This window comes from Symphalangus syndactylus, chromosome 11, assembly GCF_028878055.3.
Source record: "Symphalangus syndactylus isolate Jambi chromosome 11, NHGRI_mSymSyn1-v2.1_pri, whole genome shotgun sequence".
Lineage (NCBI taxonomy): Eukaryota > Metazoa > Chordata > Mammalia > Primates > Hylobatidae > Symphalangus > Symphalangus syndactylus.
In genome coordinates, this window is record NC_072433.2 from 109201327 (window position 1) to 109212813 (window position 11487).

Genomic DNA, 11487 nt, shown 5'->3' on the forward strand with positions numbered 1-11487 from the left:
CAAAGGAGCTTGTAGATGTGCCCAGCTGAGAATAGGGGCTCTATTAATTGAGGGAGTTCAGTGGAATGGCTATTGGTAAGGAACTAACTGTCTCTGCCAGACATTAGAAGGGACATTATCTCATCAATTATAAGCCTTGGTGTGAATGAGTCCGTCAGTTCCTTTTGAAATCAAGATTTCATAGGTAAGACAGACTGGTGAGCATACAAGAATACTAGGCTGGAGAGTGGAGGCTGCTGAATGGGGTGGGTGAAGAACATTGAAGATGAACCTCCTCTATTTTAGAATCTTGATCAGAGCCACCATCAGCCCCAACTCCATCTTTCTTATTTATATTTTTGTTCATTTAAAGAATTTGAACTCAATACTAATAGAGAAGGGGTCATATCATGTACCAACTACATTTTTTGTTTCAAAGGACTAGTTTTTTTTTATATACTTTAATTTCTAGGGTACATGTGCACAACGTGCAGTTTCGATACATAGGTATACATGTGCCATGTTGGTTTGCTGCACCCATTAAATCGTCATTTACATTAGGTATTTCTCCTAATGCTATCCCTCCACCCGCCCCCCATCCCACGACAGGCCCCCATGTGTGATGTTCCCCGTGCTGTGTCCAAGTATTCTCATTTTTCAGTTCCCACTTATGAGTGTGAACATGTAGTATTTGGTTTTCTGTCCTTGTGATAGTTTGCTCAGAATGATAGTTTCCAGCTTTATCCATGTCCCTGCAAAGGACATGAACTCATCCTCAAAGGACTAGATTATTTTTTAAAAGATATGATCACACTTTTCATTGTGTTCTGTTCCCTCTCTTTTAGAGAGACACCTTCTAATGCCAAGATGGTTTTTGGATTTCCATGGTTATTACATTCATCTTTGTGTGTTTGTCTATCCCTTCCCATGAACCCCAAAGAGAATGGAAAAACGGCATCATGTTGACAAAAAATCCTTCCAGGACATTCTGTAAATGTCCTATGTGCAGATATGGTCAAAATGAAAAATTCAGGCCAACTGAGTGAACATTTCTCCAGAGATGCTTGAGGTAAAACTGTCTGGCTTTGCAAAGTGGTTTTCTTTATAAACTAGCAACCTTGCTTTATGAGGTTTTGGGTGACAGGTGAATTTCTTAGGTGATTTAAATATATGCATTTAGTATTTTCCAGCACTTTTGCTTTTAGAGCTAACTTATAAAGGGAGAGCAACCAACATTGCTGTGCCATGGCATGGTGCCTCTGCACAGTCACTGGCGGAAACATTATGCATTTCTCCATAAGACACCTCCGTTCCCAAAAATTCCACTGGCTTCCAGCTACCTCATCTTTCATATTTTGATACCTTTAGTCACAATAAGGGAAAAATTTCAGGAGAACATTGGAGAAGGAAAGGGATGGTAGAAAAAGAAAAGTTGAAGATTCAAATGGACGTTTTGTGATGTTTCATCATGTTTGCTGCAGAGAAAATATTTGTGGTGCACAAATGTTTGTGTGCGGTAAGATCTATCTCTAATCAGAATGGTGACATGGCTTCAAACTGAGCCCTACCTGGCCTCTTGGGGCTGCCTTCACTTTTACCCTGTGCCCATGATCAAGACAGACAAAACACATCATTCTTTGGTGGTCTGCCCCATTCCCCCAACTGGTCCCTACCTCTGCTGGTTATGTAGATTTTTCTGAAGATATTGGTGAAATTAAGAAAAGAATCTGTACTGCACATCACTCAGGAAAAACTACATCTAGAAAACAACTGTATATGGCAAAAGTGATTCTTTTTTTTTTTTTGAGATGGAGTTTCACTCTTATCAGCTAGGCTCGAGTGCAGTGGAGTGATCTTGGCTCTCTGCAAACTTTGCCTCCCGGGTTCAAGCGATTCTCCTGTCTCAGCCTCCCAAGTAGCTGGGATTACAGCCACCATACTCAGCTAATTTTTGTATTTCTAATAGAGACGGGGTTTCACCATGTTGGCTAGGCTAGTCTCGAACTCCTGACCTCAGGTGATCCACCCACCTCGGCCTCCCAAAGTGCCGGGATTACAGGCATGAGCCATAGCTCCTGGCCTGGAAAAAGTGATTCTTAATGCAGAAACAGAAAACCAAATACCACACATTCTCTCTTATAAGTGGGAGCTAAACGTCAAGTATACGTGGGCATAAAGATGAGAACAACATATAGCAGTGAATGCAAGCGGAGGAAGGGCCGAAAAACTACCTATTAGGTAGTATGCTTACTACCTGGGAGATAGATTCATGGGTATACCAAACCTTAGCATTACACAATATGCCCATATACCAAACCTGCATATGTACCCCGGAACCTATAATAAAAGTTGAAGAAAAAAAATGGCCCCTGTCACTTAACATTGAAAACATTGTGTTCTGTAGCCCCAGTCTCTCTCTTCTGCTTTGTCCCCACAGAGGCTTCTCCTCTGTACCTTGTCTGCACTCCTCCTCCTTGCCTCTTCTTTCTCCTAAAAGGAAGCATAACAGCTGGTGAGAGCTTAGTTACCTTCCCCTGATACATATGGATAGTACATTAAAACAGGGATAAAAACTAAAGGGAAGAAGCTCTGTTGGAGGAATTTAGGCATAATGAATAATGGAAAGAGCCACGTATTGGAGCCAAAGAGAGCTGGAATTGATTCACAGTTCTGTCATTTAGAAACTGACAGCCTTGGGCAAATTACTTGTCTTTTCTGAGTCAGTTTCTTTACTTATAAAATTAAAATAATAATACCTGCTTCATAATCATTTAAGAATTAACGAAAATTATGTTTACAAAAAAATCTGTGCCCTATCTGGCACATAATTGGCATTTAATAAATATTACCTCTCTTATCAAAAGGGAGATAGAGGGGTTGCTGGGGAAAGTCATGGGGATTTCTCAGTATTCCAATCTGCTGGGAACAGAATTGACTCTGTGTGCGTGTGTGTGTGTGTGTGTGTGTGTGTGTGTGTGTGTGTGTGTGTATGAGAGAGAGAAAGAGACAGAGAGAAAAAGAGACAGAGACAGAGAAAATTTAGGGGAAGGAGGCTTATTTGATTGCATTGATTTTTCTAATCTGTCTTCTTAGGTCATATTAGTGACTGCAATTTCCTAGTATCAAGGAAAATGATAAACTAAAATTCCTCGGTGAACCGAGCCAATGAAGCAGAGTGGTTTGTGGAAATAACCCATGGGCTGGATTTAAAACCTAATGAAATAATTTTACCCTATTCCTATGTTCCATAGATCTACTTTCTGTTTTAGATGGTACTGATCAAATGATAAATTTCTGTGTTTTATTTTCTGTGCTGGCCACTCTGGGGCCAACACATACTTTTCCCACATCTGTTAACATTACTGTCTTAGAATCTGTCAAAATGAAGAATAAGTCCCTTCTCCGCGCCAGACTTGATTTGATACTCTTAAAGGCAAGGATTCAGACCTTTGTTGGCACCAAAGTACAGGAGCTGGGCACAGATATCACAGCTCTTCTTGTTCTTTATCAAATCCAGTGCCCAGGGTTTCCATATTACCAGGACTGCTGGCCTTGCACTGCCCAAACTGAAGTGTTTGCCATAATGTACAGGATCCAGCTTCACACCATGAGGCTGCTCCTTCTGTGGTTAAGAATGGATGCTTTAGAGTTTATCAACCTGATAAATGAAATGATAAAGGAAATGAAAAAGTCCTGAGGCTTCTGAAATAATCTTTTTGGGGAGCCAGATTATAAACCCACGGTAAAATTTACTCATAACTGTTCCCAATATAAAAATTTAGGATTCTTCCCCTAAATGGATACCTAAGCTGCCACTTCCTCTGGTGGGGATCCTTGGGGAATCCAGGGCCTTTGTTTTATATTTAAAATATTTGGAAGTCATACATACATAAAACAAGAAAGTAGGTATGAGACCTTTAAAAACAAAAAAGAGCCTCAAGCAGCATCTGTGTATCATCTTTCCATGAAAGATCTGCAGATATCCCACCAGGATGGGTGCCGGCCTAGGCTGTACTCTTTGCTGGAGAATTATAGCTCCACTTTTTAATACCCTATTCCCATAATAAACAAAAGTGAATACATGATGTGTCACAAGAAGTTTATGTCCCTCTGAGGGCTATCCTGATAATCCTCATAAGATTCATTCTTGAATTACTTCTTCTGCAAGAGTTCTTAATTTCAGGTCCATGGACACTCAAGAAGTCTGACACAGCTTTATCTCAATTAAAATGTACATCACAACTAGAAACAGTTGACAAAGTATTTCAGTAAAACTGATTTCACCTGTGATAGCAACAATTTTTATTTTTCGCTTATAAAAATATTATTCTGAGAAGTGCATAGGTTCACAGAATTGTCAAAGGAATCCATGCCCCTAACAAATTAAGGATCTCTGATGTAGTGGAAGTTTCTGTGGGGCCCAGGGGGTCTTTTCGTATGACCTGCTGATTTCATTAATCTAATTTTCACAGTTTGCAGTTTTCTATTCTATGGTCTCACCACCCTGGTCTCAGCCTCTATTGGTTTGTGTCATCTGTATCTATGATGTGCTGTAATTGTCAAGTTAACTTTTTGGGCAGAACACGATTTCCAATACAGTGGTAGTGCAATTGATGATGGAAGATTTCCTCAGATTTATGTCAGTTTATTGACCAAATCCCATATGCTGGTGACTGTGCTAGTCAAAAAGTATACAAGGTCAATATTTAAAACAAGCAAAAAAAAAAAAAAAACACAAAAAAAACCCTAAATGTCTGTGTTTGTGTGTGTGTACATAATAACTTCTTGTGTGTGTGTGTGTGTGTGTGTGTGTGTACATAATAACTTCTTATGTCTCCCACCCCCCTCCACAGATCTTGGAGACATCTCAGCCTTAATGAGGACTTTGCAACATTCCAGACTGCTGTCCTGCAATGAAGCTCTGAGTCATGGTCTGTGGGGCTAAGGTACTGGCAACAGTGTGAACCCCAGGACAACTAACCTCACTAACCTTCACTCTAAGCAGAAGCCCAAAGTGAGTCTGGCCTGAAATCAGAGCAAGCACTACAGAAAGACATCTTTGTTAATGGAAAGAGGAAAGAAGAAAAGAATTTCCAATAAGTTACAACCAACTTTTCACCATTCTAAAGAACCCACTTTCCTTATCAACCAAGCTGGGCTTCTCTCTAGTGACTCCTATTCTAGTCTTTCTCCAGAAACAGAGAGTGTTAATTCTGGTGAAAAGATAAAGACAGACACTCAGAAAAAGAGACCTGGGACTGTGATACTATCAAAATCGTCAAGTAGAAGAATTATATCGGAAAGCCAGCTTAGCCCCCCTGTGATCCCGGCCCGCAGGCCTGCATTCCGGGTATGCTATATCTGTGGTCGAGAATTTGGGTCCCAGTCAATTGCCATTCATGAACCCCAGTGCTTGCAGAAGTGGCATATTGAAAACAGCAAGTTGCCCAAGCACTTGAGGAGGCCAGAACCCTCCAAACCACAGTCCCTCAGCAGCAGTGGGTCCTACAGTCTTCAGGCAACTAATGAGGCTGCATTTCAGAGTGCCCAGGCACAGCTGCTGCCCTGTGGATCCTGTGGCTGCACATTCTTGCCAAATCATCTTCCTGTTCATCACAGAAGCTGCAAGCCAAAGGGTGAGGGTCGCAAAACACCACACTCTAACAGTTCTGATCATCTTACTGGCCTCAAGAAAGCTCGTAGTGGAACCCCAGCCCGACCAAGTACTGTTATCTGCTACATATGTGGTAAGGAATTTGGCACCCTGTCCCTTCCTATTCATGAGCCCAAATGCCTGGAAAAGTGGAAAATAGAAAATAACCAGCTCCCTGTGGAGCTCCAGCGGCCACTCCCACAGAAGCCTCAGCCCCTTCCGAATGCACAGTCCAGCCAAGCAGGACCAAATCAAGTTCAGCTTGTGTCCTGCCCAAATTGTAGCCAAATCTTTACCTCAGACCTCCTTCTGGTACACCAGAGAAGTTGTAAAACTCATCCTCATTGGCCGAAATATCAAAATTTGACCTTAGGGAGTAAAGGAGGCCTAAAAATGTCCACTAATTCCAAGCAGCAAAGCAACAGGGCAGCACCCAGTGTAACTGATAAGGTAATTCATGCCACACAAGACGCATTAGGTGAACCTGGTGGCGCCCTCTGCCTGTAGGGGAACCAGAGAAAACTGTCCCCAGAATCAGCCACCTCAGCCCCTATTATTTTTTCTATCAATGCCTTGTATCAGCCTCAATGCAGCCTGTTCAAGTTAACTCCCCGTTGAACTCCAGGGCCTATACCTCTCTTGGCTGAATAGATATAAGAACATCTTTGCCTGATGGGTTCATATTCCTCTTCAATTCTGCTGTCTAAAAGAAGAAGAGATGGACTTCTTTCTTCCCTGATCCCTGATACAAATAATCCCTGGGAGAGACTGTAATTTGAAAATGAGTCATTAATCCTGTGTCTACATTACAGAGATATAATTCCCATTCCAACAGCCAATATTTATTGCCGGTTTATTTTAGTCATCTACCTTAGGAATTCATTTTTGGCAATGCTGGGTTATGCTGAGTTTATCTTACTAAAATAGAATCTGTGTCAAAAACCCCAAATGACTTTAGCAACAATTAAACACTGAAGCACTTGCAAAAATACACATGGTCTGTAAATACAGCATATTTTTTCTTTGGACACTTACATGGTTGTAGTAAGTAGGAAATTAACCCCAGTGTAGACACTGAAGCAACTAGGTTATGTTCTGGGAGGTGCTTGATTCCTGCTGCTGCTCTGTGCCCTGTGTTCAGGATGAAGACAAGGCCCTGACGCCCCCCCTCCCTCCCCAACTTGGGCCATTCTGAATAAGCATGACCCCGGAACCCCCAGCTTGAATGGGAAAGAGTTTTTAGGGTTTTATCTGAAGTTTCACCATGGGCAAGGATTGGAGAGAGATGCTTACGAGGGTGGCTACCTGCAAGATAGGGCCTGGTCCATGTTCTTTGTCCATTAAACCAGATGGTGGATGCTTTGTCTTGTGTCAACCTTACAGAATATCAAATTATGAGAAACAGGAATTGGTAAAAGTCTTTTTTCCATGGCTTGCTACTTGAAAAGCTCAGCCTGCAGAGATAATGAATTCTTAAGAAAACTAAGATTAGGCTGGGCGCGGTGGTTCATGCCTGTAATCCCAGCACTTTGGGATACTGTAAAGCCCAGCCTGCAGGGATAATGGATTCTTAAGAAAACTAAGATTAGGCCGGGTGTGGTGGTTCATGCCTGTAATCCCAGCACTTTGGGAGGCCAACTCCTGAGGTCAGGAGTTCAAGATCAGCTTGGCCAATATGTCTCTACTAAAAATACAAAAATTAGCTGGGCATGACTGTAGTCCCAGCTACTACGGAGGCTGAGACAGGAGAATTACTCGAACCCAGGAGTTGGAGGTTGCAATGAGCTGAGATCACACCACTGCACTCCAGCCTGGATGACAGAGTGAGACTGCATCTCAAAAAAAAAAGAAAAAAGGAAACAAAGATTATGCCAAGCCATTATAAAAGATTAAACCAAAGGAATTGGTTGGGGAGGGGGCATTCTTTATTTCTAATTTGATTTTTCTTTCTTTTTTATTTCATTAGTTTGAGGACTGTCTAGTCCTTTGCTCCCAAATTCCATGTTTAAAATAAAATAAGTATGGTCTTACTGGTTTAGAAGATTCCAAGACAATGATTCGAAAGCTGAAGAGTCACTCACAGCTGCTGGGCAAGTTTTCCGATTAACATTGAAGAAAAAACAGCTAGTTTCTTTGCCTAAGGAAAAACCAAACTCCTCAGTGTGGCATGGTCTTCAAGCTGGTCTCATAAACATGACCTGTTTTTCCCATCTTCTGTCTGTTGCTTTTCTTCCATAACGTGTGGGGTCTGGATTCAGAGAGTACAAGAAGCTGTGTCTCATGGCCACAAATCAGAAACTCTGTTCACTTTGTGCCTTACAGAGCTGTTTCTTGATTGTTTGTATTTACTTCAAATGTTCTCATTACAGATCTAGAGATAGGGAAGCGTGTGGTCAGTATTCTTGTGCTTGTTGTTGTAACACATACTCTGTGCTCAAGAGTGGAGCCAACAGGCTGAGCACAGCTTGTTCTTACTCAGTCACGATGGCTGAAAGTGGCTGGCTGGGGCCCCCAGCTTCCTGAGGAAACACCTTCCTGACTCAGCCGGTCATCTGGAGGGGAGAATGTCAGGAGAGGCCAGTGATGGCCCTTCAGTGACTCGACTTATGCATTTAGACGAGAGTAGGGGGAGGAGGTCTAGAGGACATGGCTATGTCAGAGCACACCCAACCCTGCTCTCAGGCCTGAGAACACACATGTGAATGGGAAATTGGCCCCGACCACTGTCAAATGTGTGCTGGCCTGTTTGGGGACCACACAAGATTCAGTAGAGGGCATAGAAAGGTCATCCAACATAGGGACCCTTTGGCTGCCAGACTGAAAACAAGCTTGGGTGAGTTATGAAGGAGAAAGCTCTTAGGCTTCCAGGGAGCATAAGAACTTTCAAAGCAGTGGGCTTTAGCCCTTTCTTAGAGAAGATATTTACCATTCCATAGTGCTTTCAGCCGAAAGCCTTTCCTTCACTGTGTAGTTTAGTTATGATTTGATCCTCCCTGTAGACATTTTTCTTTCTATCATTTAAATTTGAGATAGTGCTATGAATTACTCATTTTTCATAAAGAACACTACTCTAATGATTATTAGATTTCAGAATTTCATCTGTCTGTGAAAACTGACTTTTGGCAGCCTGTGACACTCACACATTCCTTCTTACAATTCAGATTTCCCTCCGGAACCCTTGGTCTGATTTCAGATTAGAATCAGCTATCTTGCCTTATGTTCTCACAGGGTTCAATCTTGTAGTGGATTCAGGTGAGAGAAATAGTTTCAGAACTATAATCACAGTACTTGGAAAACAATTCACTCCAGTGACCCCACAGTCACTGTTTCACTGGCAGAATGAATTACCTTTCCCTCAGAATGTTTCTCCAAAACAGATTGGCTCAGGTCCCTTATGACACAGATGCTTCTGTGATCCTTCTATCAAATCTAAACACAAACACTGATTAGGCAAGTTCTGCTCCAAGATCTCAGTGGGCATTTTGCATTGCCTTCTAATCAATATATTGGCTCGAATTGTCTCACTGTTTCACATCCAAAGTATAGCGCTGAACTCACTCTTCCTGATCTCCAGGGAAAGTTGTGAAGGACACTAAACAGTATGTAAGAGGAAAAAAACCTTCGGTGTGGATTTTTTTTAAAAGGTGGAATGGACCTGGGACTGTGTATATGTATTTCATGGTGTAATGAGCAGCATCACACTTCCTTTCTTTCCTCTAAAAGAAAAGCCTAGATGGCTAATAGCAATTTAGCAAAAATTTAAAAGTGGTGTCAATTGCAGATAAAATTTTGATTCATAATATGGATCAAACTATATGCTAACATTTTAAATTTTAATATCACATACATTTAATGAGATTCTTTGATGTCTATTTTAGTAAATTATTTTCTAAGCTATGCTGAGGAATATAATAGAAATAATTATTCTTATTTTAATATGAATGAATAAATTTTAATATTTGCATTTAATAGTTGATAAAATTTTGCCTGTTTTTAGAAGCTAACTGTAATTCATTCTTTAGCTTTAGGCCCTTTCAAGCTAATTGGAACAGAACAGAGCTAATTAAATATAACTATAAACCAAAATGAAGCTTTTGCCTAATAAGTTTTTATTAGGTACGGCTTGGGGTTATTTTCCTAGGATTTCACTTGTAACACTTGAAACGCTGTTTCTAAAAACCTTGTTCTATATTGCAAAATATGTATTATTTTTCTTAAGGGGAACTATCTTTTCTATAAATGATTGTCTCTCTGAACACAGTTTTAAGCTACTTTCAGCATCCTCAGTCCTCAGGTTTTAGCTAAAGCCCCATCAGAGACATCTCTAGCATCTGGTGCTGCCATCTGGTGTTTTCTTTTAAAGTAATGTGTTCTGTGCTATCAAATAATATTATTGACTTTTTCCTCCTCTGTGTTATCCCCAAATGTATTTGAGAAGGTGCCCTTACTAGATAAACTCCAGTTATTTAGTGCTAGAGTTACATATTTGATTTAAAGCTACAAGTGGTCTTCTCTGGCTAAGTATCTTATTCTTTACAGGCAAAACTCACAGTGGGAAGAACATAATCAGAAAAACTCGGGAGGGCAGGATATTCTCATATTTTCAAATTCTGTATGTGTGCATGTGTATCTATTGGGTAAGAAGAATCTGGAGTTTAGGGGAAGGCATGGAAGACAGGCAACTAACTTTTACTGAATGCCTTTATGTCTTAGTCCCTATGTGTTGCTATAACAAAATACCAAAGACTGGGTAGTTTATAAAGAACAGAAATTTATATTTCATGGTTCTGGAGGCTGGGAAGTCCAAAATCAAGGTGCCAGCAGGATTTTTATGAACTTGTGAGGAATGCTCTACTTCCAAGACGGTAATTAGTTGCTAGATCCTCCAGAGGGGAGAAATGCTGTGGTGGAAGGGATGGAAATGCAAGAAGGGCGCTACCTCTTCTAACCTTGAACCCTTTTATGAGGGTATGAAGCCCATTCATGAAGGTGGCTCCCTCACAACTTAATCACCTCACAAAGGCCACACCTCTTAACATTGTTGCACTAGGAAGTAAGATCCACTGTGAATTTTGGAGGAGACACCACCATTGAAACCGCAGCACCTTATGATTAGCATTTTATATACCTGATGTCATTTTAACTCTCATTATATTACTATAAGATAAACATGATTTTCCCACTTTCCAGGTTGGGAGACTGTGGTTAAGCAACTTGCTTAAAGTCATACAGTGGGTTCCCAAGTGTCTGTCAGAGCCATTCTGTCTAATTCCAAAGATTCATATATTTTCATGTCACTGTGAAAGGGGCATAGAAGTGATATAAACAACGGGTATTGCTACCCTGCCAAGCTGTGAGTGTTAGGAAAAAGAGGACGGAATTCCATTCATTCACTAATACTTATCATTAGGCATTGGACTAAGTACTAAATATAGAGTCATAAAAATATAGGCACAGTTCTTGACTTCTTGGAGTTTTTAGTCCTATTGAGGAAATCATATGGAATTTTTTTAAATATACAATTTAAAATTGTGATATGACAGTGTGGAATGGTGGAATACAAACATTCAGGATCTTGGCTAGAGAAAACCTGTGGGAGGAAGATATTTCAGGTAAGACATGAAAGGTGTCAAAGCACTAGCCAAGAGGAAACATGTGGAGGAAGGGAATGGTTAGAGAAAAGGACATTCAGATCAAGGGCAGCATGTATGAAGGTCCTGAGGTAAGGAAGATCTTATAATGAAATGAAAGAGTGTGCACGTGGCCAGGGCCTAATGAGAGAGGGAACAGGCACATGATGAGGCTGAATAGGTAGCATAGTTTCCTCCAGCTGCTCTGTCGACACAGGGACATCA

At 40.9% G+C, this 11487-nt stretch overlaps 1 protein-coding gene across 5 annotated transcripts in view; it reads left to right on the plus strand.

The window, feature by feature from the left end:
• Nucleotides 1–7052, plus strand: part of ZNF474 (zinc finger protein 474) — a 70607-nt gene extending 63555 nt beyond the window's left edge. For 4 of the 5 annotated variants that reach the window (XM_055232637.2, XM_055232638.2, XM_055232639.2 and 1 more), the window contains 2 exons: nt 920–1048; nt 4833–7052. In XM_055232637.2, coding sequence (XP_055088612.1) covers nt 5045–6139 — 1095 coding nt within the window. In that variant the 5' untranslated portion in view covers nt 920–1048; nt 4833–5044 and the 3' untranslated portion in view covers nt 6140–7052. The remainder of the gene's footprint in view (nt 1–919; nt 1049–4832) is intronic. The other variant, XM_055232636.2, reaches the window with a different exon arrangement.
• The last annotated feature ends 4435 nt before the right edge of the window (nt 7053–11487 follow it).